The sequence below is a fragment of the Falco naumanni genome, chromosome 6, assembly GCF_017639655.2.
Source record: "Falco naumanni isolate bFalNau1 chromosome 6, bFalNau1.pat, whole genome shotgun sequence".
Lineage (NCBI taxonomy): Eukaryota > Metazoa > Chordata > Aves > Falconiformes > Falconidae > Falco > Falco naumanni.
The window spans coordinates 73,749,222-73,773,941 of NC_054059.1; the positions used below are offsets into that span (position 1 = coordinate 73,749,222).

The window sequence follows — 24,720 nt, forward strand, 5'->3', positions numbered from 1 at the left end:
GGCTGGAATTTGTCCCTTGCACACTGATACTGCAGATTAAATTCTTCCCATGGCAACAGCACTACCCTGATGTTCTATAGCTCCCCCCAAAGCACAGACCAGTTCTCCTATAACTAGGAAAGATCTTCTAAAGAGACCGGGAAGGAATTTCAGGGGCCCTAGTGCATTGAACTATGCATGCATGTGCCCACAAGTGCCCACACAAGCACACATACACATCAACGTACCTTTGCGGCAGGCTGACCACATCCAGGCCTTGGTCTAGTTGCTATGGAGCTCCAGCTGTGCTCCATAGCCAGGACAACACAGGCGGCAGCAAAGGACATCAGCTGGACAGCGAGGAGCCTCAGGAGTCCCCAAGTCTGCCTAAAGTCACAGCTAGGCTGCGCCACCTTAGCAGCCCCTTGGAACCAAGGGAGCTCATAGATTCCCACTTGGCTTGACTCCTCATTCTAGTCCCTCTTGCCCACAGAATACGGTACCTTACTGCCTGTAAGGCAATAGAGGATGGTTTGGGTCCAATTCCTTGCCTGGTGCTGCAGCAGCAAGCACCAATACCTAGCACTGAAGCCCCCAGCAACTTCAACAGCCCCAGGCTTCTCTCTGGTCTTCCAGCAGCCCCGATGTCTTGCTTTTGCCTTCTGCTGAGCAGCTCTGGCAGCCTTCCATGCTGTGCTGTGTCCTGTCATGCCATGCCATGCTGCACTATGCCATCCCTTGTTGTGTTGTTTTGTGCCCTGCCATGCCACATCTGACGGCCCTGCCCTCCGCCACGAAGCCTTCTGCTGTGAGCACCGCAAGGTGACAGCCAGCGTTGGCCCTGCCCGAGGCCCGCCTGGCACAGAAGCCCTCCAGTACCCTGGAGACCGACGCTGCCGTCGTGCACAGTGGCCGGCCACCCTTCCACGCGCGGGTGCCATCGCTGCGGCGGCAGAGGGACAGGGCGCGCCGCCAGCCCGCGCAGGACACCCGAGGGAGCGCCGCGCAGCCTGAGCCAACACCCGCGGGGCGGGAGCGTGCGACGCGCCACACCGGGACCGGGCGAGGGGGGCGGCTGAGCCGGGCACGACGCGTGAGCACAGTGCGTGGGGAGAGCCGGCACCGGCGGGGGCGCGGCATGCGGTGGGGCACCCGTGCTTACCGGGGGAGGGCACCGAGAGCAGCGCCGGCGGCTGCGGGGGTACGGCTGGGTGGGGGGGGGCGGGGTACGGCTCGGGGGCGGCACCGGGGCAGGTGGGAGGCGGCGCCGGAGCCGCTGCGGTGCCGCTCGGGGGGCGGAGCAGGGCGGAGCGGGGCCGGGGGAGGGCCGGGCAGCCGTTCCACCACACACCCCCCGCACCGGGCGCTGCGGCCGGGGCTCGGCCCCGCTCCGTCCCGCGGCGCAGGGAGCCGGGCCGGTGCCAGGGCTGCCGCCCGGGCCGGGGCCGCAGTCCGGGGGCGCCCCTGCGCCGGCCCCGCCGCCATGTCCCGCTTCTCGGCGTTCCTCAACCCCGTCCTGCTGCTCTTCAGCTGCGACCTCTGCCTCGTGCGAGCCAGTAAGTGCGGCCGGGCCGGGACCGGGGGCCGCGGTGGCCCTGCTCGCTGCCGCGGGGCCCGGCGGGTCGGCCCGCGCTGCTGCCTGCGGCGGGACCGGGCGAGGGCGCGGGGCCGGCTCTCCCCAGGCGAGGGGGCGGTGTGCCCCGCCGTGCGCCGGCCTCTTCTGCGGGCCGGGCCTGCCCCGCCGGCCGCTCCCGCCGGCCTCGCCCCGTCCCCGGCGCGGCCTCGGCCGCTGCGACCTGGGGCCCGGCCCGGCCTCCTCGGGCCCCCGGGCACCCCCCGGGGGCTGCGCCCGGCCCCCAGGCCGGCCGTGCCGCGGGACGGGGTGCCACCGTCTGGCCGTGGCTGTCGGCCGCGGAGGGCTCCCGGCTCTCCCGGGGGCACGGGCAGCCTCCCGCTTGTGCCTCCCGCCTGTGCCCTCCTTGCGCCCCCGCGGGGGTCGGCCCCCCGCTCCCGTCCTCGCCCCCCAGCAGCGAGCAGCGAGTCCTGAGAGAGTCGATGCCGCTGGGCAGGGATGCTCCCGGGCTGCGGGCTGGGCTGCAGCGGGACGCTGCCTGCCTGCCTTGCTTGCGCTGGGCTGGTGTCTGCTGAGATGCCGAGGTCTGTGGGCACGCAGGGCGCCGCCGTCCTTTCTTCCCTTGACTCGTCCGCATGGCCCTGTGTCAGTGGCAGGCTTCTGCTGTCTTACTTGGCCCTTGTCAGGTTCCTGATTAAGCCGAATTGCGATTATCAGACATTTTCTGCCGTGTTTTGGGTCTCCTTGCAAAACAGATGCTCCGGGGCTTAAAGGGTTCGGGAAGAAATGCAGTCAGGGTTGTTAAAAAGGGGCCACTTATTTTTAGCTGTGCGGCCTGGTGCTTACTTCCCTGCTGCAGGGATAAGTTGGGCAAACATCTGGGTGCCCTTGAGCAGCGGTCCCAAGGGCACAGGCCGATGTGCAGGTGGGGTCCCCTCCCGCAGAGTCACAGCAGGGTGGGGAGGGTGCCAGCGGGGCTGTGCCCTGTCCCTATGCGGCACCACATCTGCCAGCATCGCTGGTGAAGCGCACCTGCCTGGCCTCTTCTCTAACCTGGGAAGCCAGGCTGTGTGGCAGATATAGCCCAGTGCTCGGCTGCCCCACCTCGGGCTGCAACGCTGCTGGCTCCGGCACTCAGGACCGACCCTTCCCACCTCTTCAGCAGGCCTGAAAGGAACATGCTGCTGTACTGGCAGGACAAAAGGGTGCACCAGGCCTTGAGTAAGTGATTGCTTTCTGTGGTGGTGCTTGTGTCTTGACATGGCTTTAATAAAAAGTGAAGCTGGATAACTTACAAATGATGCAGAACCATTAGTGATTAATGCATTGGGCAGAGCTTAGCTGTGGCATGCTTTTCCCCAGAGAGTCCAGCAGGGTGTTGGAGCATCTTGGCTTTGCAGGAATGTTTTTAGTAGTTGGCTTCAGAGAGTACATTTTTTTGGAGCCCTTGCACTCACAGATCTTTATGGTGACAGCTCTGGCATGAAACCACTCTGACCTCAGCGGCAGAGCAGGCTGGAGAATGTTATGCTTAACGTGGGGATCATACGCGAAGCTGTCTATGGTGTGAGCTGTTCTTTGAAGGTCTTGCAGTAACAACTTCCAGTGAGGTCTCCTTTGGAATATCCTTGGGATTAAACATTGCCCTGTGTTTCTAGGGTGAACTTCTCTGGTTTTGACTTCTGAAACTTCTTGTCTTGTCTCTTTCTGCTAGGTGTGCAAATCCCGTGTGCCCAGAAACATATTTGCTCCAGTTTGCTGAACTGCAAACTGACCAGTCATTTTTCCAACGAAGAGCTAAAGCCTGGACACCTTCAGGTCTCGCTGTCACACAGGTTCAGGTCTGCTTGCCTGGAGAGCTGCACAAAGTGTGTTTACGATGCATGAGGTCTGAAGCACTGACTAGCCACATGCACTGTGCTCTTGCCCTCTCTTCTCTCCATTTGTGGAATGTCTCCAGGTGTAACAGCAGATCATGCTGGCTTTGGGTGTACTGTCTTTGCAGTCTGTTACCGGGGTGGTATCCCCCCAGGGATGCCCTTCCATTGCCAGTGAGTGAAGGTCCCTGCACAGGGCCTGTGTAAGCTCTGGCTAAGTACAGTTGAAGCAATACTGTCAAGCCCTGTGCAGACCCAGCAGCATGGCTTGTGGATCAGTGCATTGCCCTTGTTCTCAAATCATAGAGTGACTCAGCCTCAGGGCCGTGTCTCAGCATCCTCTGCCTGAAAACATGGGCTGGGCCAAGCTGGGGTCCCTGCAGAAGCCTAGAAAATTCTTTTGCAGAGCAAGGAGCCTGCTACAAGCTCCCTCCACAGACTCTGTGTTGCAGAGATGTCAGACCCTGCCGACCCTCCTTTAATTTCCTCACGTACACTTAAAGGTCGGAAAGTCCAAGTATCCCCTTTGGGCATGTTCAGACCTCTTCTCGCTCGGTTAGCTGTAAAAAGCTACCTGATTTATTACTGTAGATGTATCCTGTGAAGCACCAGGTCCTCTTCTTGTCCTGAGGCCAGCTGGCACCATCTGGTCACGTCCATAGCACTAGGCTGATGAGTTCCAAAGCGGGGAGCACATCTGCTACCTACTAGGAATGGTTCGTGGCTCATGCTAACTCCTGAGCCGTGCCCAGGAGTGGTTTGGGCACACACTGGCTGGTTCAGACCAGAGCGGTTCCCGGGACCAGTCTCCACCATTGGATTCCCAGGCTGTTCCTGACCTCACTGCATTTGCTGACATAGTGGTAGCCTTAGGCAGTTGTTCTTCTTATGCCTGAAGGCTAACAAAAACATTGCAGCCCTTCCTCCCCACACACTTTGAAATGCTTCTGCCTGGGACAGTGCAAGGCCGTGGTTATTTGCTAGCTGATGGGGTGGTGTCTACAGCTCAACTGTTGGTTGTGCAACTAACTTGCACACTGGCCATGGCAGTAGTGGAAAACCAGACTGCATCTGCTGGGGGCTCAGCTCCTGGCTGTGCAGTATACATGTGCCCCAGTCAGTGGCCAGGTCTGGGGACTGGAGCTTTATTCAGCCCATTTTGCTCTTGGCTTGTGGGAGACCAGGGTGTGCAGATAAGGACATGGCTCAAAGACCCGCTTTCACAGGTTAGAGTGATGAACCAGTTTCCCACTGGCAAAACTCTAAGGAGACACATTCTTAATAGGATAAAGGACGTTCAGCGTACCTTTGAATACTTTCTAGTTGTCTAGCTTCTGCTCTGAAAGAGAAGGTGCAGCATCCTGTGATGTCCTTGTTCATGCTGTCTCCAGTGACTTTTATCTCCTGGTGATGCGGCAGGCTTCTGCTGAGGACACACTCAGCTCCAGTGTCTCTCTGAGAACGTATTTCCTGGGCTCTGTGGGCGACCCTTCCATCTGTCTTTATTGCCTCTGGCAAACCACAGCCCTGCGTTTCTCAGAGTGGGAATCACAGCCTTTTCCTGGTTTGATCTGGACCTGGGAATATTCAAATGTGAATGCATGCATTTAAATAGCTGACCTGCAGAAATTACCTTTCCCTGTCACTCTGACAGTGGTGGTTGGTAGCGTTAGAGTTGTCTTTTTAACTTGTTCTTGGGTGCCCTCTGGGGCTCTTTCTATTTGTGTAAATCACAGCACTGAACTTGTGCTACACAGGTAGCTTGTAGCAGGACGCTGTCTTGTTTACAGGGAGAGAGGACACATGAACAACAGCCTCACTGTCTGTCTTCACGCTCTTCTGTGTCTAATTTCCAGTCAAGATTTGGCTTTGTATGCAGATCTGTGTACCTGTGTAGTTTTCTGCCATGTTCTTAGTGCTGTGAAGTCTCAAAATGGTGATGATGCAGACCATGGGTCAGTCAGGCCAGCTTTCTGAAGGATAGCAATGGCTGAGTGTTGCTGCTAGCTTTGCAGCCGATGGCATTTCACTGCTGGGGAAGTCAGCTCTGTGTTCTGCGTTGGGTTTTCCTCCCCGCTCTAGAGCAAGGAGTAATGCCAGGCAGATTGAGATGGCCAGATTGAGTTGCATAGTGTGTTTATTCCAAGCTGCCCCATTTTTCTGTCACAGTTGATATATAAATACTGTGTCTGGGCTGCTTCCTACACAGCTCTGGGTGGTGTGCCAGGCATTTATGATGTGCATATCCACGGGGCAGCCCCACAGCTTAGAGGAGCCTGATTTTACCATCACAGTCTTGGTTGAAGAATTGCATTAATGTAGGATGTGTTTGCACTTTCTGAACCCTGCAGAAACATGGGACTTCCTTACCAAGAATCTACTCTGTGCCCAGGCTGAGCAGGAGCATGTCATGCCAGGCAGCTCTGCTACTGCTAGTGCTGGAGCTGAATGAAGTAAACTTTCCAACAGATGAACATCTGAGCAGCAGTGAAGGTCCCTCAGATCTGCAAGCAGATGCCCTTGTGAAGAACTGGTCTGAATGTCATTCTCCTCTCTGATAGCAGGGTCTCTGCAGTGCTCTGAGACAGGCTGCAGAGACTTTTCATGTGATTCTGAGCTGCAGGGACTGGTTAAATTGCCATGACAGTCTCTAACTCTTAATTCTTTTTTTTGCTCATGACAGGCTTTCATGCATTTCCCATTTCAATGTCTGCAAGGTAGAAGGAGCCTGCTGGGGCCCCTTCATGTCTTTAGCTGGGTCTGGCAGCCTGGGCACGTGGTCAGCATTGCTAATGCCTTTTACGTGGAACATGTATTATGAGCAATGGGCTATGTCTGCCGCTGCAAGCAAGCCCTTTAGAGAAGAGCCCGTCAGATGCCTCGCAAGCTTGTCCTCCCTCCCTGCTATAGGACACTGCAGAGGGTGAGGTGTGCAGTGAGCACATTTCTCACCAACAGCCAGGCAGGGAGGAGTCCTGGCCAGTGAGCAAAGACTGTCAAAGCCATGGGATAGCTGCGCAGGCAGGGAGTAGCTCTGTGCCTGCACACCTGCCCCCACACACAGTGGGCAGCTGCCCACTAGCCCAGCAAGCACCATGCCGTCACATATGTGTTGCTGCTGGTGGGGGCTCAGCCTTGTGCACCTGCTCTGCCACTCCTCTCCTGGGGACAGATTCACTGGAGAAGCTGTTCCCTGTAGCCCTGCCCAACGTGCTGCCATGGGCAGATGTTGGAGAGGGTCCCCATCGTGGTGTGCAGGGGTGAGTGCCTGTTCTGAGACATCTTCTTTTGCCTCTTTCCTGTGCCTTGCCTTGGTCCATCCCTGGCTCACCCAGACAGGCCACCATCCCCTGTCAACGTGACCGTGACGCAGCTGAAGGCAAACTCTGCCACCGTCTCCTGGGACGTCCCAGAAGGAGACGTGGTCATCGGCTATGCCATCCTACAGCAGGTACCCAGGCTCTGTCCCCAGGGGGCTGGGGACCTCTTTCACCGATTACCAGTATGCTCCTATGTCAGCCCTTTTGCTGCAGTTGGGAGCTCCTCTGGCACCTGCCTGAGGACATCTCTGCTGTTGAGCTGCCCTTGCCAGGGTGCCCTGTCTGAGCCATCCATTCTGGTGGGAGGCAACAGAGCATGGGCTGTACTGGGGGTAGCTGTTCCTCCAGTGGCTTCCCTGCGATTTGTCTGGATAAGGATGGTGCTTTAACCATGGCATAACCCTTCTTTGCTTGCCTTGCTCTGCCTCCACAGCCCCAGATGATGGTGGCTTCTCCAGGGAGGCGCCTGGCTCTCAGGCCACACAGGGATGCTGCATAGCAAAGTGCTGGCCAGCCTGGCCCACCCCAGGGGTGGAGGATTGCCCGGGAAGGGAGGAGTAAGGGGAGAGTGCCCAGCACAGCCCTGCAGATGGGGGCCTGTGCCTGGTGCGGCTGGGAACAGCCTCCTGGGGATGACAGCTCTTCACTCTGGCAGCGGCAAGACGGACAGATGCAGCGCTTCATCCGGGAGGTGAACACAACCAACCGGGCCTGCGTACTGTGGGACTTGGCAGAGGATGCCGATTACATCATCCAGGTGCAGAGCATCGGCCTGTATGGAGAAAGCCAGGCCAGCAAGCGTGTCCACTTCCGGACCCTGAAGGAGACCGACCGCCTCCCTTCCAACAGCTCCAACCAAGGTGAGGCAGCTCCTTCCAGCTTGCCTGGGTGCTGCTGGTGGGACCATATCTGAAGGTCTCCACAGCACACGGGCAGGGATCCAGCAGCCAGTGAGAAAGGCGCTGCCCTGAGCAGCAGGCTGCTTGGGACGCACAGGCTCATAACAGGCTGCTGTTGTGTCCACTATGGCCATGATGATGTCCCCAAGCCCCAGTTTACAGCCCCCCTGTCACCGGTCCTGTCACCCTATTCAGCTAAACAGGCTGTGGCCAGGACAACTGCTGTGGCCTGCTCAGCTGCTGCCCATAGGAAGCAGATGTTGAACAGGCTCTCAGATCTCCCATCCTGCAAGCTATCAAAGGACAAATGACAGAGCCCCCCAGCCACTTTTCCGACTCATATCCATGCTGTGCCTTCTTGCCTTGGGGTTGCCTACATACTGCTCCATGAGGGAGAGATGATCCAAGAATCCAAGAGCAATGATGCCCAGAGGGTGTCTGCTGGGCACAGGGGTCTGTCTCCAGCACTAGCCATAAGAGGGGGACTTGAGAAGAGTGTAACAGGGCAAGCGAATGGCTTGCTTACCTCAGAACTTTTGTGTTCAGCTCAGGGCCTTCCTAACTTGCCCTGGTTCCTACATAGGAAGTAACTTCAGTGATTCCTCCCATGCATTGTGCAGTCCCTACTTGAACCCAGACAACCAGTTAGAATCCCTGACTGCCTTTGGTGGTGAGGATGGCTTATCTGATGTGGGAAAGCCACAGGCTGCATGTCTTCTCCAGAGCCCAGATGTCATCCCACACCCATCCTTGTTTGGGGGAGGTGGGTCTCTCTTCTCTGGAGCTCCTTCTGAGATCCTCAGGTGTTGCTGGTCCTGAAGTAGGTTCTGGTGGGAGGGTGTCTGCTGCCAGCCCTGCTTGGGTTCTCTTCTCTGCAGGTGACATCACCATGGAAGGGCTGGACAAAGACAGGCAGCTGCAAACGGGCGAGATCATCATCATCGTGGCTGTGCTGCTCATGTGGGCAGGTGAGTGCCACAAGCAACGTTCCAGCAGGCTGGGGCAGTGGTGCAATCCAGGGTCCATGAAGAAGATGGGGCTTGAAAGAGTGCAGAGGCATATTAGTATGTGTCTGGCATCCTTTCCTGTAAGTCCGTTGAGTCTTTGTAGGAGCTCGAGCCAGTGGGGTAAAAGGAGCAACCACAGCCACTGCTCAGCAGTAGTGGCCTGAAGTGTGTGGGCTGGCCAGCCTGGCTGCTGTGCTGGAAGAGGAGGAGACAGTGTGGGACCCCAGGAATACAGAGTTACAGGGTGGGAGCATCCCAGCTGATGTTAACTGATGTGTAACTTGGTCCTTAGCTAGCTTGTCCGACATGCGGTAACATTGCTGCAAGGCCGGTAGTAGCTGTGTAAGATGGGTGATTTGCTCCTGTACGGCACCTGATTAAAGCCAGTGCTCTAGCAAACATCATGTTGCCTGGGAGCAAGGAAAACCTAGGAGGTAAGTCAGCTCCTGACTGGCCACATGCAGCTGCTGTGAATGGCAAGTCATTTGTCCCCTACTCTCTTCCTGGTAAATGTGGATTTTCTAGTGGTACCTTGCAGGAATTGCTCCTTGCCCTGGCCTTGACCACTTTTCTAGTGCACCGGAAGAAAAGACAAGATGTCTGCTGCTAGCTTATGCCTTGTGCAGGTTGGTGTGTCAGAATGCCAGCAGGGAGAAGTCAGGTCCAGTCTGCGGGTGGCTGTGATAACGCACTGTGGTTGGAACGGGTCCAGTACATCTAATGATTACGGTTCCAAGCACTGCTCCAGGGTCCCAAGGTGTAGGATGCGTGCTGCGTGAGATGGGTGCCGTAAAACCATGACAGAGTGGCTGACCCCACAGTCAGTTGGCAAGACAGGACAAAGCCAAGGGCTAGCTTTTGTGAGGGTCACAAGCACTGCGCCAAAACCCCACTCAGCTGCTTGCTGACCTCAAGGGCTGTCCCTCTGTGAGTGCTTCAACATCTGCCTTTGGCCTCAGAGCCCTGAGCTGTAGGCACCAAGCACCTCACGTGTGCCCTGATGGCCTTAGCTGCATCCATGCCTTGTCTGCCCAAGGAGACTGGCCTGGCCACACGTGCAGAGGTGCCTGAGGCGGTCCAGGCTGACACAGGTGGAGTGTGTGGGTGACCTGCACCCCAGTGTGCCCTGGGCCTGACTGCTGTCCAGCTGGGATGCTGTGGGGAGGGAAAACAGGGGCAGACAGCATGAAGGAGTCCTTCATCCCCTGTCTTTCTGCAGCGGTGATCGCCCTCTTCTGCAGACAGTATGACATCATCAAGGACAACGACTCCAACAACAACAAGGAAAAGACAAAGCCGTCCTCGGAGCACAGCACGCCAGAGCGACCCAGTGGAGGGCTGCTGCGGAGCAAGGTGAGTGGGGAGGGCTGGCATGTGATGTCTGCTGTGTCTTGCTGCCTGGACGGTTCTGGCTCTCTCCAGAAATAGAAACATCCCAACTCATGCCCTCTCCCTAAAAAATGAGGGGGTTTAGAGTGCAGTAAGCCCTGGTCTCTCTGGGGCAGTGTGTGTGCCCCGTGGATGATTGCAGGAGGAACACTGGAAGAGACAGCAGGATGTATCAGCTGAGGTGGCTCCCACATTGTGAGGTGGTGCCTGTCCTGTCACTGTAACGGCCCCTTTACCATGTCCCTCCAAGGCTGCACAGCTTTTCATCCCATACACAGATCTAGCTCCTGCCAGTTTAGGCAGAAGGTGGTCAGGCTGGGCAGCTGTTCTTGTAGTTGCTGCACTGGTCCATGGCTGCCTTTGCTCAGGCCTGCTCCAGGCCATCACTACACAAGTTGTTCATTGGAAGGACCCCAGAGCCCTTTCTCCACCCTAACAAAGGTACTGTGCTGAGCTGTGGATGGGAGGGAGCAGTACTTTCATCTCGCTCTTTCCTCAGCACCTGACACATCTCCCTTTTTTACTTGACGAAGACAGTGATTTATAACAGTGATGCACATGCTCTAACAGGACCTTGCATTAGGTTTTTCCCTTGTGTCTCTTCTGCCTCCTCTATCCATAGTGGGAACTCACTCTGTTGCCTCATTGCCCCTCTGCTTCCACATCTTGGTTTCCAGTGGATGTCAGGAGCAGAAACTTCCTATTGGGACTTGAGGGCCCCAGTTCTCCAGATTTTCCAGCTTCTTGATTACTCCTTGCCAAAAAGATCCCTCTTGGATCCCTGCTCCAAACTGACCCTGCTCATACTGGGCTGCAAAGGCAGGTGCGAAGGCCTGTTCCTGCTGCTTGTGAAGTTCGCCTGTACAGGGCTGATGCACCTCAGCTTGTTTTTTTGCATTCACCATACTTTTGGCATCCTTGAAGGTGACAGCACTGCATTCTTGCAGTCCTTAATTACAAAGCTGGGAACGAGGCATAGGAAAGAAAAAGTTCTGCATTTGCTTCCCCTCCTGGCTTCAGGGCCAAGCTGCTGTAAAGTAGCAGGCAATGGTGCAGCAGTTCATCTGAGCCCTGTTATAAAGCGTGGTCACGGGGACACTCACCTCCTGTGCCCTGCTTCAGTGTGCACGTGCCTTGCTCCAGTGTGAAAGGGCTGAGCTACAAAACAGATGTGCAGCAACCAGAACCCCTGCCCTTCTTTCCCAGCACCTTCTCTGAATTCACGTATCTGCTGTGCTCTTCAGTGAGCACGTTGCTTTTAGTTAAAGTGCCTGCTTGTGCTTGCAATGGTTTTAAAGAAAAATTCACCTTGCCACCTGCAGCCTTTAGTTCCCTTGGCACACTCTGGAGCTGTCATGAGGGGCATGGCAGTGAGACGTGCCTGGCACTCAGCAGGCCTCTTCTGTCCCTCCATGCTGATCATTCTGTGCTTTCTGGGTTCTCTGCCCCATGGCAGACATTCTCCTACCCCCTCACTTATCTTTTGTGTTCTGACCCTACACCTACCTCCTGTGCAAGGGCATCAGGCGTAGCATGGCTGCCTCTGGAAGTCATCACCCATCTGCAGGCCCTGGAGGCTGAAGAGTATGGGGTGGGGGTGGGCGCTGGTTCACCCAGGAGCACTGAGGCACAGCAGTGGGCAGAAAGGCTTCCTGGGGAGGTGACTGTGTGGTTGAAGGGATTCACCTGGAGAGAGGCACCCAGGCGATGCAGCTGAGCTAGCTACCTGAACCTTTGTGGCAGGAGACTGCATCCATGCGAAATGCTGGGGGGGTGGGGTTAGCTCACTTGGTCTTCTGAGGGAGATGTTGAAGCCAGGTCTCTGCTGCAGCTTGCCCATACCTCAGCTCAGGGCAGAGGGCTCAGCTGCAGCTGGCAGCCGTTTTTGCAGAGGAGGACTGCTGGTCGTGGTACCTGCCATGGGAGGCTGGGGGCTCTGCATCCCAGGGGACTTAACAAAACAAGGCCTTAAAGCAGGTTTGTTTTTTTTCTCTCATAGAAGAAGTCTCCCTCGGTCAATATAATCGAGGTGTAAGTGCAGCGCCAGCTCTGTGTCTGCGGTCCTGGGCGTCCTGCCAGAGCCAAAGCAGCCCTTGGAAGAGGAGGCAGCACCAGGTGCCCAGCCTGGAATTCTGCATGCGAAGATCCGCGTATCAGAACTTACGCTTTCCCGAGGGCACCTGTCCGGGGATGTGCATGGAGCCGGCTCCCAGCCGTGCATGCAGTGCGTGGCCCTGCCCATCCCACATGCCTGGCCCTGCTCCCCTGCCACTGTGGACCACGGAGCTGAGAAAGGGTGGGGGGGGGCACACCACCAGCACAGGGGGGCAAGTCTAGGGGAGCAGAGAGGCTGGTGCGCTGGCTTGTGGGGAGGCAATGTCCCTATGCGCTGGCTTGGCCAAAGGCCTGGGTACAACCACATGGTACCCGCCACCTGCCCGGCAGCCAGCCCGGGGCAGACCTTGCTCCCAGCCGCTGGTGTCTGGGCTCAGAGGGCTGCCTGCTGGGGGTGGGAGCTGCTCCCCTTCTGGCCCTGAGACTGAGGGGATGGGGCAGTGCAGGCATTTGCCCCAGTGCTGCCAGGGAAGTCACAGCTAGGTGGTAAGAGGGTTTACCTGTGGGGCCGGGCCCAGTGAGCACAGCTGGAGTGGATCCCTGCTGCATAAGGGGGCTCTGCTGCACCCCGTCCTGGCCATGCAGGGGCTTCAAGGCCTCTCTCTGCTGCAGGGGACAAAGACACAAGTGAGCATGAGGATCTAGTGCTGCCGCAGTGTCTAGCCCGCCTGCAGAGCACGCAGCTGGGGCAGGGAGTGCTGGCTGGAGCTGTTCTATGGGCTAGCGTGAGCCCCCCAGAGCTATGGGAGCACGCGGTGCCAGGGCATGGCTGTGGCTTTGCCATTTCGATAGTAGGGCTCAGCCCTGACACATTCAAGCTGTTTGTGGGGGAGCTGCTGTGAGCACCCTGCAGGCAGTGCGCTGCCTGGAGGAGATGATGGGGTGAGGCCCAACAGGGTCTCGGTGGGCTCAGCAGGATGTGGGCTGCAGAGCTCATCACTGCTCTGGGAACCCTAGCTTCAATAGCGGCACATCCCCCTCCTGGCTCCTTCTGTCTTGCGGGGATGTGGTCACTGCTGGTGCTCCCACTCCTGGAGCTAGTCCCATGGCCTGCACCAGGCTGGCTGATGTAGCAGAGACCTGTTGGAAAAAGGCTGGTCCTGAATGCTTAGAGCTAGTGGACCACTGGCTCGCTGTTTTGTGCCCAGTCCACCTGCTCGTGTCACTGACCACCCTGGGGCTGGTGAAGTAGTGGTGCCTGGACTGTGCTTGTTTGCTCCGCAGAGCCTGCAGGCAGAGATCTCTCGCTGGGCATCTGCAGTGCTCGGTGTCCGAGGCTGAGGCCAGGCCCGGGCATGCCCTCTTGCCAGCGGCAGGGGGAAGGAAGGGGGTGATGTGAGGAGGCTTTCTGCTGCAGAGATGGCAGCTGGTGCCCTGGCTGCTGCTCTCTCTCCATGCTCTGCTCTGCAGCCTGTCACTGAGCTAGGATGCTGGCTCTGCAGCCCTGGACTCAAGCATCACAGGATCTAGCGTCTTCCAGGAATAAACCTCCCAGTAAAAAGCACTTTCAGGACTCATCCTTCCAGGTGCTGCTCAGCTCCTGCTGCAGGACTAGGTAGGGAAGGGACAGAACAAGTGACTCCCTGTGGCAGGGTCTTTTCAATAAAAGCATCCTGGCTCAAAGGCAGAACTGTCCCTGCAGAGTTGCAGATCTGTGTGTGTGTGTGTGCACGTGTGTACGGGTACTAGCACTTCTGGAACATATGTGTACGGCCCTTAGAAGGAGACCTGTTGTTGCACAGCGTGCAAGAGCTGCAAGTCCTCTTAAGGCCGTCTGTCACACCTCTGGCCCTCGGGGGAGTGCCAGTGCTGCATGCTGAGCCACATTGTGCTGCTGGACAAGCTGCAGTTAACAGACTGTCCCACTGAGGGTGGCATCACAGCTGCTTTCACTGCACAACAGGCTGCAGAGGGCAGAGACACCCTGGCAGCAGGGCCAGGAAGGAGGATGAGGCCAGATCCCAGCAGGCTGCTGGTGGGAGGGGGCTGTGCTGCTCCCTGGTCTGGTGAGATGAGGGGTACCTGAGGAGCAAAAGCACCATGGTGGTGGGGTGCAGGTGCTGCCATGCTGTAACTTGGGCTGCAGGTAGCAAGGCTGTAGCTGCAGAGAGCCAGAGCACCTTGTTTTGCCAGCTAACTTTTGTATTTTAGGGAGGTATATTAAAAAGAATTAGGGCTATCAGTAAAACACAAGGTTTTTTTATAAAGCTCTGGTGCCCTGGAAAATTGGAAAATGTTTGTTTAGAGATACTATCCTGGAGGGTCAGAACAGACACATGCCTACTATTGTAAGTTCTTTAAGCAGACCTGAGGCACACACAAAGAAACCAAGGAGCATGACTGTGCAGTGGAGTCGAGGACCTGGGGTAGGCACCAAAGAAAAGAAAAAAAGGAAAAAAAAGTATGTCAAAATGAAGTGGTTGTGGCCAAATAAAAAAAAAAAAAAGAGCACAAAAGTCATTAAATGACATCTAAAATCAGGTTGTAGTGTTGATAAAAAAAACCCACACACACACACCACCACCCCCCCCTCAAAAAACCGAAGCTACCACTCCTTTCTCAGACCATGGCAGTGCAGGAAGGCAGGGAACTGCAGAGATGGGTGCTGCACAGAAGGCAGCAGCAATGTTGAACAAAGGTATTTTCTGAGGTATGTACAAGCACACACTCCACAAAGGAGCCTGGCAGCACCAGTACGGGACAGTGCAAATGCCCAGCACAGTGCCACTGAGCAAGATATGCACATGCCTACAGACACACACACACCACCCGCCCTGCAGCACTACAGGGGCACGAGGAAAGGGCTGCGTGGCCTATGCAGAGCAATTCTCACACACCAGTTTGATAGGTGCTGGACAGCATTGGCACATGTGGGTGATGAACCCACCACTAGCTTGTACATTGCTAAAACAGAAAAGGCTTGGCAAAAGCTCTCCTAGACACAAGGCTGAGATGGGGGCACAGCAGGGAAGCTGTTCACACACTGCAGCAACAGCTGGTTAAGGCCAGGAATAATGGCAGAACTGGCACCCACGAGGCCCTGCAAGAAGCCATACAGGGCTGCAGCATTCAACATAGTCACAGCAAAGAGCACAGTGCAGCATCATGAGTCCCAGGGAGAGGGGCTGTTAAATGGCTTGGAGCACTTCTGTCTGGAGATGTGACAGCTGCCAGGCAGCGTTGTAGAGCCCACTGCCCTCCACAGCGGCAGGAGATGGTGAACAATTATTCACAGGACAAGAGGAAAGGGCGAGTGGAGCAATCAGCACATGCCAGCATCAGCAGCAGTGCTGTGCACCCCTCAGCACTACGGGCAGAACAGTGTAGATGCCCAGCATCCTGGTCCCATGCAGGAAGCCACATTATGGGCTGTTAAACCCACCCCACCAACAGGTGGGCCATCCCTCGGCACCAGAAGCCAAGGACCTGACAATGACCCGCTCACCCTCATCACCCCAGTAACACCTACAGGTTGCTCTGTGGTCTTAGCTGTGGGAGGAAAGGCATGAGACCACGACCTCAACATGTAAGACCACAAGTGAGAAAGCATGCAGCTCTTCAATGACCTGCAGGGACCCAAGCCTCTGCAAGCCTTCCCCACGGCACCTGCCTATGGCACTCGCTGTGACACCAGCTCTGCTGCCCCAGGTTGCACCCAGCAAATACTGCTCAGCCAGGGCTGTCAGTGTCACCAGCCTCAGAAGGGGAAGATGTGCTGCAACGACATCAACCCAGCAGCAACGTCCTCAGCCAGAAAGCAGCTGCAAACTGTTACTTGCCAGCGAAACCAAACATCCTGCTTGCTGCAGCCTCTCCAGCTTTATCTGGGGAAGGAAACCAAGTGCACAGCTTGCCCACGGCTCCAGACCACAGCCAGGCATGCAGCAGGGCAAAGGCACCCCAGAGCAGAGCAGGCATTCAGGGGGATTGTGTCCTCCCTGGCCTTGGCACAGTCACCTCTTGCCAGTGCCAATGACAGTCATAGGTGCCCAAGACACACCAGTCCAGCACAGCTTGGACCAGCTCCCCCACAGCCCAGATAAGGAGCACCCTGGGTCCTGGCAGCCCTCAGCACAGGGGGAACAGCTCCCTCAGGGCCAGCAGCTGAGGAAGACGTGGGAGCTCCAGGGCAGCTGCAGGCTCCATGAGCTCAGGCCCCAGCCCAGGCCCTCAACACAGGTGAGGAAGCCTCACAGCAGGCAGTGCAGCAGAGACACAGTACTTCACATGCTTGTGGAAGGCACCCCATCCAGCACTCAAACACAAATGACAACAGTAAAAAAAAACCAAACAAAAAAACAAACCAAAAATTGGTTTATTTCCCTGTAAAGACAGAGCTTTCCTTTAAAAACCAGCTCATTTCACTCATGTGAGTGTGGGACTGAAACACAGGGGCAAGGCCTTTCTCACTCCTCCAAGCCAAGAGCTATCGCTCCCTGAGAGTCACATGTGCTGAGCAAGTCCTCCACCATCTCCAGGGGGCTGCTCAGCCTCATCAGGTCCCCACAGCTGCCACCATGAGCAAAGCAGGAGAAAAAAGTGAGACAGGTCAGATGCAGCGCGATCTGAGGTGCACTGGCTGCACCCTGCAGGCTCAGAGCACTTGGGGTGGCTCTGCATGCACTGGGAGCGGGCAGAGCAAGGAGCACTGGTCCACCAGCCCTAGCTGGGAGCAGCTGCAGCTTGAGGCGGTTCATGCAGGCAAAGAGCAGGACAAGGAGCAGGTGTTGCAGTCTGTGCACTTCGTGGCAGCGGTGCCAGCAGACCCCATGCCTGGAATGCAGTGCCGGAGGCAGGGGCAGGCACTGTCTGGCCTGGGTGCAGGCACAGGGTGAATCCTGAGTGGCTGGTCCATTGTTGCAGAGATTTGGCTTAGCCCAGGGGAGTCTTGGGGCCAGCAGTCCTGGGGCCAGCAGTGGGGAGGTCTCCAACCCCTCCTAGCCCCTTCCAGCTGTCTGGGGGTTGCCCCAGGCGGTAGCACAGTAGCTGTGCAGTAGGAGAGCTTGCTCGGGGCACAAGAGGTGCTGACTCTGAAAAGCAAGAGGGAGACCTGGTTTATGAGGCGTGCAGTTGGGAATCCAGCACAGCCTGGGAGGGGAAGCAGACCTTCCCAGGTGATCCATCAACCCCCTCTCCCTGCAGAGGACATGCTGGGGGATGTGGTAAAACAGCACTGAAGGAAGGAACTTACCTGTTGGGCTGTGGGATCCCTTCCCCAGCTCCTCCATGCTGCTTTGGAAGAGAACAGAGCACCCATCATACCCCAAGCAAGCCCTGCTAAGAGACACAGCATGCTCATAACCCTGACAACACAGGCACAGCACAGCACTACCAGGCACTCAAAAGTGCAGAATTCCCTAGTCCGCTTGCTACCAAACCCAGGCCAGCCTTTCCTGAGACTGCAAAGCCACATCTCCTTCCCATCAGGAGCCTCCAGGCACAAAGGGCTGCCACTTCACAGGGCCACACACATAGCTCTAGTCTGTGCACACACTGTTTCCTGGCTGACACCAGCTCAGAGCAGGCTCAGCCCTGCGGTGCTGACAGACCCCAGCCAGGTGCCAGCTGCCAGGTACACAGAGAACAGCCACAATGGAACGGGCCTCTTGCAACCACCACCACAGGCACTTCTGCAAAGACCTACAGGTTGATCCTCCACTGCTGGACTGGTACCATCAGCTCCTCCAAAGCACAGGAGAGACACCAGCAAGCTCAGCCCGAGGCCCTAGTCCACGCAGAAGTCAGCATGACCAGGACTCCAACCTGGCCCAAGCCCCAGGGAAATCAGTGCGAGGAGAGGGACAACTCTGAGTCCCACCTGAGAACCATACGTGGATAGGCTGGCCTCAGCAGAGTGGCAGAAACAGAACAAGTAACATCTCTGGATACATCCTGAGGGTCATCATCTGTCCCTCACAGCCCCACTGCAAAAGCTGAACTGCAGTATCTGCCCCTCCACAGCTCAGCTCCCTGTTCACTCAACCTCTCAGGCACAGAGGCAGAGAAAGTAGCAGGAAGCTCCCACGTGCTGCCATGCAGATCTCCTCCACACTCCCACCACACCCATGGCACCAGCAGTTCCGCTTGCACTGGGTGCAGAGAAGGAAACAAAACAAGGTTGATCAGAGGGATCCCTCAACACAACCAGCAGTTCATCACCTACCCGGATAAGGTTTCAGTGATGTTATCATCTTCCTCCTCCTCTTCCTCCTCCTGGTAAACAAACAAAACAAAACCAAACCAAAAAGAAAAAAAACCACCATGACACCTCACTGCCTGGCAAGTCTCTGCCAGGAGCAAGGCTGGGCAGCCCAGAGCCTATTCTGGAGCAGCAGGGCAGTCCCTGGTCCCTTCAGAAGACAGTGTCACCCACCAGGCATGGCATAGACAAAGGGTGCCTACAGGCAGTAGGGGGAAAGGTGGCACCTGCAGCACTGGGCTGCTGAAATCTTCAGGGCTCAGGCACGCAGCCACACCAAGGGGAGACAGACCACGGCTATTCTCACACCCCCTCCAGCCAACAGAGCACCAAACGGGCTGTGAGCAGGGAACAAGCAGAGACAGCTGCTGCACACAGCACACCTGTGCCCAGAGACAGGAGTCAGGTAAGCGCATCTTGCAGCTGGAGGGCCAGGCAGAGGAGCACCCAGGAGCAGGCTGCAAGCAAGCGTGACCCTAAGCACTGTCAGGCTGGGCCAGCACTGGAAGCATGAGGCCAAGGACCAAGCATCCAGAGGCTCCTGGGCAGGGACACAGTGAGACCGGCAACACTGGCAATGCTCTGACTGGCCCTGGCCATGCAGTAGGTGTAGTGCAGATGGACAGGGCTGAGCCTTAGCCCAGGCTGGCAAGACGACAACCAAAGGGTCCTCTCCTTCAGAGACAGTGTCTCACCCCTAGCCATGGCACCAAGTGTGCAGAGCCGGTCCCAGCTCCCTCTTTGACAGTGCCGGCAGAGCAGGGCTGAGAGCTGCAGCAATGCTGAGCCTGATAGGAGAGCTCCTGGAGCAAAGATCACCTGAGGAACCGCACCTGCCTTGTGAGCCAGACAGAGCACAGTGCCCTTTTTCACATCAGGCCACCAAGTGCAAGGGAGGCTGAGCAGGTATCGACAGGGTCCTGGCAGGCCAGAAGGAGGGAGCTGCATAAGGGTTACTCTTTTCCTGCCCTGATGTGAGACAGCCCTTGGCATGGGCCAGGCTTGCACATACTGTACCCCAAACTGGTGTCTGAAGGGAGGGCTCCCCGGGGGGGCTGGCTCACTTGGTCTGCCGGGCTCACTGCTCTCCAAGACACATGAAGGGTGAAGGGGCTGTTCCTGCCTAGAGCCTGGGACAGGGCAAAAGCAGCAGTGTTAGTGCCTGCAACCTGGAGAAGGCCCAGCAGGGGATGTACGGGCAGGACTGTGGGCTAGGAACAGATACCCCCTGCAAACAACGGTGCGAGATCACTGCTCAGGGCAGGAGCCACAGGACCCTGAGCTGTGCTCCGGCTCAGCAATGCAGGAGAGTTCAGTGTAGACAGCAGGGACATCCCCCACCCCACCCCAGCAAGAGACAGAGCAAGCTCCCCGTGTGGGGCAGTGGCAGAGAACACAACAGCAGGGACAACTCTCTCCCTGCTTGGTATGCTTCACCAGCCAGGCAGCAAGCCATGTCTCCTCCACAGAGCCCTAGACATGGTCCCAGACTGGAGACCCCAACCCCAGGGCTAAGCAGAGGGACGCGTCTGAGAAATTCCTCCTACCTGCATGTGCTGCTTCCCAGAGATCCAGTGCCATCTGAAAGGCTTGGGCCACAGTCAGAGTCACAGCCTGGGCCTGTGTACAAGAGAGGAAACATCTGCTTCCATGGGCCTTCAAGCTCACTGCCATGAAATCCAAGTGCCCCCAGGCCTTCCCTCACTACCTTTCTCTGCAGGGCAGACACAGAGAAGGCCAGAGCTCAAGGCTGTGTCTGTCTACCCATGTGGGCCAGCTATCACTGAGAGGAGATCCCAGAGGAGCTAGGACAGAAGAATCTCCTTTTCCTCACCATCTGCCTCTGCAGTGTGTGAGCACACATGTTCCCTGGCTCCATTTCCAGATGAGGTGCACAGAGGTAAGGGCCTTCTCTCTCTAAAAAGGGGGAGAAGGAAGACCCTCGCTCCCACCCTTACCTCATGGAGCCAAGAGCAGAAGGGTAGTGCTTACGATCTTCTTCTTGGGCGAGAGGAAGGCATGGCACTCCAGTGCCCCACTCTCCTGGCTCTGGGCGACATAAGCGAAGACTTTGTTCTGCAGCTTGTCTGTTGTGCAGTAGGAGATCCTGCAGGCAGAGAGGAGCTGCTCAGGGCAGCAAGGGACTCCAGCACAGGCCTTCTGCTGTGCTCCCAGCACATGCAACAAGCAGTGCTGACAGACCAAGGCTTTCATCTGCCCCAGATGATCAGGCAGCCCAAACCCCAGCAAAGGCCAGAGGCTGCCTGGAACCTACAGCTAGTAAGAGATGGATGCATCCACAGGCATTCCCTCCTGCGCTGCCCCAGCGTGTTCCTCTGTCCTCTGATGCCCAGTTCAACCCCATGTATGAACTCAAAAACTGAGACAAAAGGAGCATTGAAGGGTGGGTGATTGCCTCCAAGGACACAACTGGAGGCCATGCAGTAGGATGGTCTGCTTGCACATCTGCTCTGGTGCCAATACCCAAATTCTGCACCAAAGAGATGTCCTGTCTCTGCTTCCCATCTAGCCACCAGCCTGCAGCCACACTCCCCTCACACCTGGCACATGCAGACACCCACTCCAGCCAAAGCACAGCTGGCAACAGTAAAAAACCCAACACATCAGCTCTGACAGCAACTGCCTTTAGCCAGCCCAAGCTGCAGTCCATGGCACCCTCGTGCCATTGCAGCCAGAAGGGTGGTCCTGTGTCAGCACAGAGAGACAGACATGCAGTCCTGCCCCAGCTGTGGGGTGTTCCAACCATCAGCCTCCTCATCCTGCTTGAATGCCAGAAGAGACAAGCAGGGCCCAGGAAAAAGATAGATGGACTGTCCCAGAACTCAAGGCTGCCCAGCACCCTACCTGCCTTCAGCCCCAGGCAGTGCTGTGGAGCACAGCAAGGAGAAGGCACATGCCTCAGGGAGCCAAAGGAAGACCTAAGATTGAAGGTACCACTAACAGAAGGCCCAGCCCTCCCTGGCTGCTCAAGATACCATCAGTCTCCAGCTGGCTGCTGGGGAACACCCAGGCCTTCCACACGCCATGCCCACCTGTAGATGGAGATGTTCTCAACCATCTCCTTTGTGTCTGCATCCTGCAGCGAGATGCCCCTCGGAGACACCGTCAGAATCACCTTCTGGAACTTGCGAGCTCCCACCCGTGCCTGGCAGTGGGGAGAACCAGACACCTCTGCAAATCTGGCAAGGGTCTTCAGCCCCCCCTCACTGGCAGGAGTCCCCCAAACCATAGGGAGTGTCACCCACTTGGACCCTTGCTGCAAAGGCTCCTGCTATAGGGATGGGAAAGGAGAGCCTGGAGCTCAGGCATGCCCTGCATGGAACACCTCTGGAATCCATTCACACCTCCCAGACAGAGGGACAGACCCCACCGCCCCCAGTACTTCACCCTCCTCTCCATGCTGTGACAGGCATAGCTCTGCTCCTAGCCATGTTCCTGGTGTGAAAGCAGGCAGCGGCAGCTGTCCTGCAGGAAGACAGCTTCCTCCACTGCACACAGGCAGAGACCAGCCAGCCTCTTGCATGCCACCCTCCTCTTGGGAACAGCACAGTCCCTCACTAGGGTTCCAGGCTGGGACATGGGACACTTTGCGGAGTCCAGGATCTGGGCTCTGACTTGGCTCTTCTCCACTCCAGCACAGCAGGGCCCCTGGGCCAGCTCTCACCGTGGCCACGATCCTGCGGATGGCAGCAGCAGCCATGTCTTCTCCTTTGGGTTTTTCTACCAGTGTCATGCCTAGATACTTCAGTGTGAAGCACATCCCCTCAAGCAGTGGCTCCTGCATGTCAGCCCAGCTCTCAGGAAGCTCTGCAAAGACAAAATATCTTAGAAGCCAGCGGCAAAAGGGCTAATCCCAGCACAGCCACCCCACCTCGTTGCAGTTTCACTGCTCCCAGCAGCAGCACTGCTGCCTGCACTCAGCTCAGCACCCTCCTGGCTCTGTGACTTCCTTGGAAGAGGAACAGGAGGACAGTTCACCCTCAAAGCTTTAGTCCTCCATCCCTAGAGGTACAGGCTCTGTCAGCATAGATAGTAAGCTCCTGCTTATCTGCACAGGGCCTCAAATGCTGCAGTGTACACAGCTATCTGCGAAAGCCTTGCGTTCCTGGGTCTCACCTATGTTATTACCAGCAGGATGTTCTCTGTACTGCATTCATCTCACCCATCTAAGCTGCACACCTCAGGAACAGCAGCATTTGCTGCCACACTCTGTCAGATCAAAATCCCCAAGTTGTCCAAAGCGACCAAAGCCAAACCCTCTGGTAGCTATCATGTGCAGGCTGCCAGGGAAAGGGTAGGTCATCCAGCACTGACAATCCAAACTGAGGTGACTGGGAAGCAACTGCTCCACAAAGATTCTGTGTTTAGGAAGAGCTCAGACTGGTGATTCAAGGATGCAAACTAGCTTCCAGGAAACATGTTTTATGGATGAACGCCAACAAGCAGAGGGAAGAGAGCTCCCATGTGCATTACTTTGCAGGTCACAGAATTAAAGAGGCACTGGCTCATTTCTCATGTCCTCTCTTTTCAAACCCCTGTTGCAGTCAAGTGGTGGTGGTGGGGGAATGCAAAAAAACCCACACACAAATGGGCAGTGTCTGTTCACTCAGAAAGGTTCCCTAGGGACAGTCCTCTGCATCTCCAGCTTCCTTCAGAAACCAGTCTGTTTCACCAGCATGTTCTGCCACACAGCAAATGTGCTGGTGCGAGAAGGAGCCCTGGCCCTACAATTGGTCCTGACACTGCTGTTGGCAGAGGACACACAAAGCAAGCACTGCAGAAGCATCCATTTGACCTCTGCTCCCACAAGACAAAGCCATTGGCTTCAGCAGAAAGCTCGCCCTCATTGAAGGCAAAAGCTTTAGCTATCAGACTAGCGTGCCACACACAAAGAACAATCCTCTTGTGCCAAGGACTTCCTGGTGCTAATTTTCAAGGAGAGCTGAAGCAGGTATTAGCACACATTTACTTTCCTCAGATCCCAAAGAGTACAGGGATGGTGAGAGAGGAGATATGCAGAAGGGCTAAGACACAGAAAGTCAGGCTCTCCCTCCTTGGGGATGCAGTTCACAGAGGGAAGGAACGGGAACACAGAAGTTACACGCTCTGCTGCAAATACCACGTTTGTACACTTCCCTGGGAATTGCCTAGGTATCTACTGTTCACACTAAGATTCTACTTTTCAGGGTTATTTTTTATCTCTTTCCTGGGATTAGCTCCCTGAACATTACTGGCACACTTGCAGAAGGCTCCGACTCATAACTGGAATAAGCTGAACCCACAGGGAAATCAGGAGACCTTATTCGCACAGCATACTCCTGCAGAAATCACAACTACTGGGGAATGCATCTGGTCCCATACAGGTGTCAGGGACCTCTACCCAGGGTAGAGGGGCACTGTCCAGCTCCCAGCTCTGAGAACAGCCCACTCGTGCCAGGGCTGCCAGAGCAGCTCTCCTGCTCCAACAAAGCTTTCGGGCAGCCGCGACTGCGAAAGCCCAGGCACAGCCCTCCGGCTTCACAGGGCTCCCGCACTGTCTGTGGGGTCCATCACAGATCCGGCTGTGCCACAGCCAGTGGCAGTCAGCCAGTGGGCCTGCCACACTCACTGCGTGCGCCCACACCTGCCCAGGCCCAGGTGCAGTGCCTCGGGGAGGCCAGGGCCCGCGCAGGCTGGGGAGGTGCCCAGGGATGAGGCACAGCGTGCTCCGTGGCACCGCTGGCACTGCCCGTCGCAGCCACCCAAGGCCTCGGCCCGCTGGCGTCTGTGGCCTCAGTTCAATAGCGGGGCAAGAGGCTGGCAGCCGGGGGAGCGCCAGGCAAGTGGCCTGTGCGCTGCTGCCCACCTCGGCCTGTGGTCCCACGGCCCCTCTGCGGCCTGCCCCACAGCCTGGCCTGCCAGCCCGCGGCCTGCCCATGGCCAGTGCCACGGCCTGCCCCACGGCCTGCCCCACGGCCCGCCGCCCAGGCCCCGCACCGCTCCCCACACCCCGCCAGCCCGTCTTGCCCCGCGGCCCCACGGCACGGCCACAGCCGCGCCCCGCGAGCACCGCTCCCCACGGCGGGCAGCAGCCGCCTCCCGGGCCCTCCCCGACCGAGACGCGGGTCCCTGCCCGGAGCGACGCGGCTCAGGGGAGCCCGAGCCCGGCCCCGGTCCCGCGGCCCCCGCCCGCCCCCCGGCCCCGCGGCCTGCACTCACTGCGCCGCCGGCGGAGCCCCAGGCCGTGCCGGGCGAGGCGCGGGCTCCGCAGCACGGCGCGCCCCGCCGCCCGCAGCGCCTCCATGGCAGAGCCGAGCCCGAGCCCTGCCGGTACCGGTACCGGCACTGGGGGGGGAGACGGG

General features: G+C 57.2%; 2 protein-coding genes across 12 annotated transcripts; one reads left to right on the forward strand and one right to left on the reverse strand.

Moving 5' to 3' along the window:
* Positions 1-1,304: 1,304 nt before the first annotated feature.
* On the forward strand, positions 1,305-13,786 carry FNDC4 (fibronectin type III domain containing 4). 4 transcript variants are annotated; one of them, XM_040599003.1, is made up of 6 exons: positions 1,305-1,535; positions 6,765-6,880; positions 7,405-7,609; positions 8,527-8,616; positions 9,875-10,008; positions 12,044-13,786. In XM_040599003.1, the coding sequence occupies exons 1-6, from the start codon at positions 1,463-1,465 to the stop codon at positions 12,077-12,079; spliced, it is 654 nt and encodes a 217-aa protein (XP_040454937.1). In that variant the 5' UTR covers positions 1,305-1,462; the 3' UTR covers positions 12,080-13,786. The 4 variants fall into 4 exon arrangements, with proteins under 4 accessions (XP_040454937.1, XP_040454938.1, XP_040454939.1 ...); XM_040599004.1 differs by having other exon boundaries at positions 12,047-13,786; XM_040599005.1 differs by lacking the exon at positions 12,044-13,786 and adding an exon at positions 9,194-9,281 and having other exon boundaries at positions 9,875-10,002.
* A 2,672-nt stretch (positions 13,787-16,458) lies between these two features.
* LOC121090428 (low density lipoprotein receptor adapter protein 1-like) lies at positions 16,459-24,686 on the reverse strand. 8 transcript variants are annotated; one of them, XM_040598964.1, is made up of 9 exons: positions 24,578-24,686; positions 22,044-22,186; positions 21,412-21,524; positions 20,351-20,465; positions 19,906-19,978; positions 19,376-19,488; positions 18,323-18,372; positions 17,351-17,388; positions 16,459-17,189 (listed from the first exon to the last, which is right to left on the reverse strand). In XM_040598964.1, exons 1-9 carry the CDS (start codon positions 24,660-24,662, stop codon positions 17,032-17,034), a joined length of 888 nt encoding a protein of 295 aa, XP_040454898.1. In that variant the 5' UTR covers positions 24,663-24,686; the 3' UTR covers positions 16,459-17,031. The 8 variants fall into 8 exon arrangements, 4 of the variants coding, with proteins under 4 accessions (XP_040454898.1, XP_040454897.1, XP_040454896.1 ...); XM_040598963.1 differs by having other exon boundaries at positions 17,351-17,391; XM_040598962.1 differs by having other exon boundaries at positions 17,351-17,433.
* Positions 24,687-24,720: the final 34 nt, after the last annotated feature.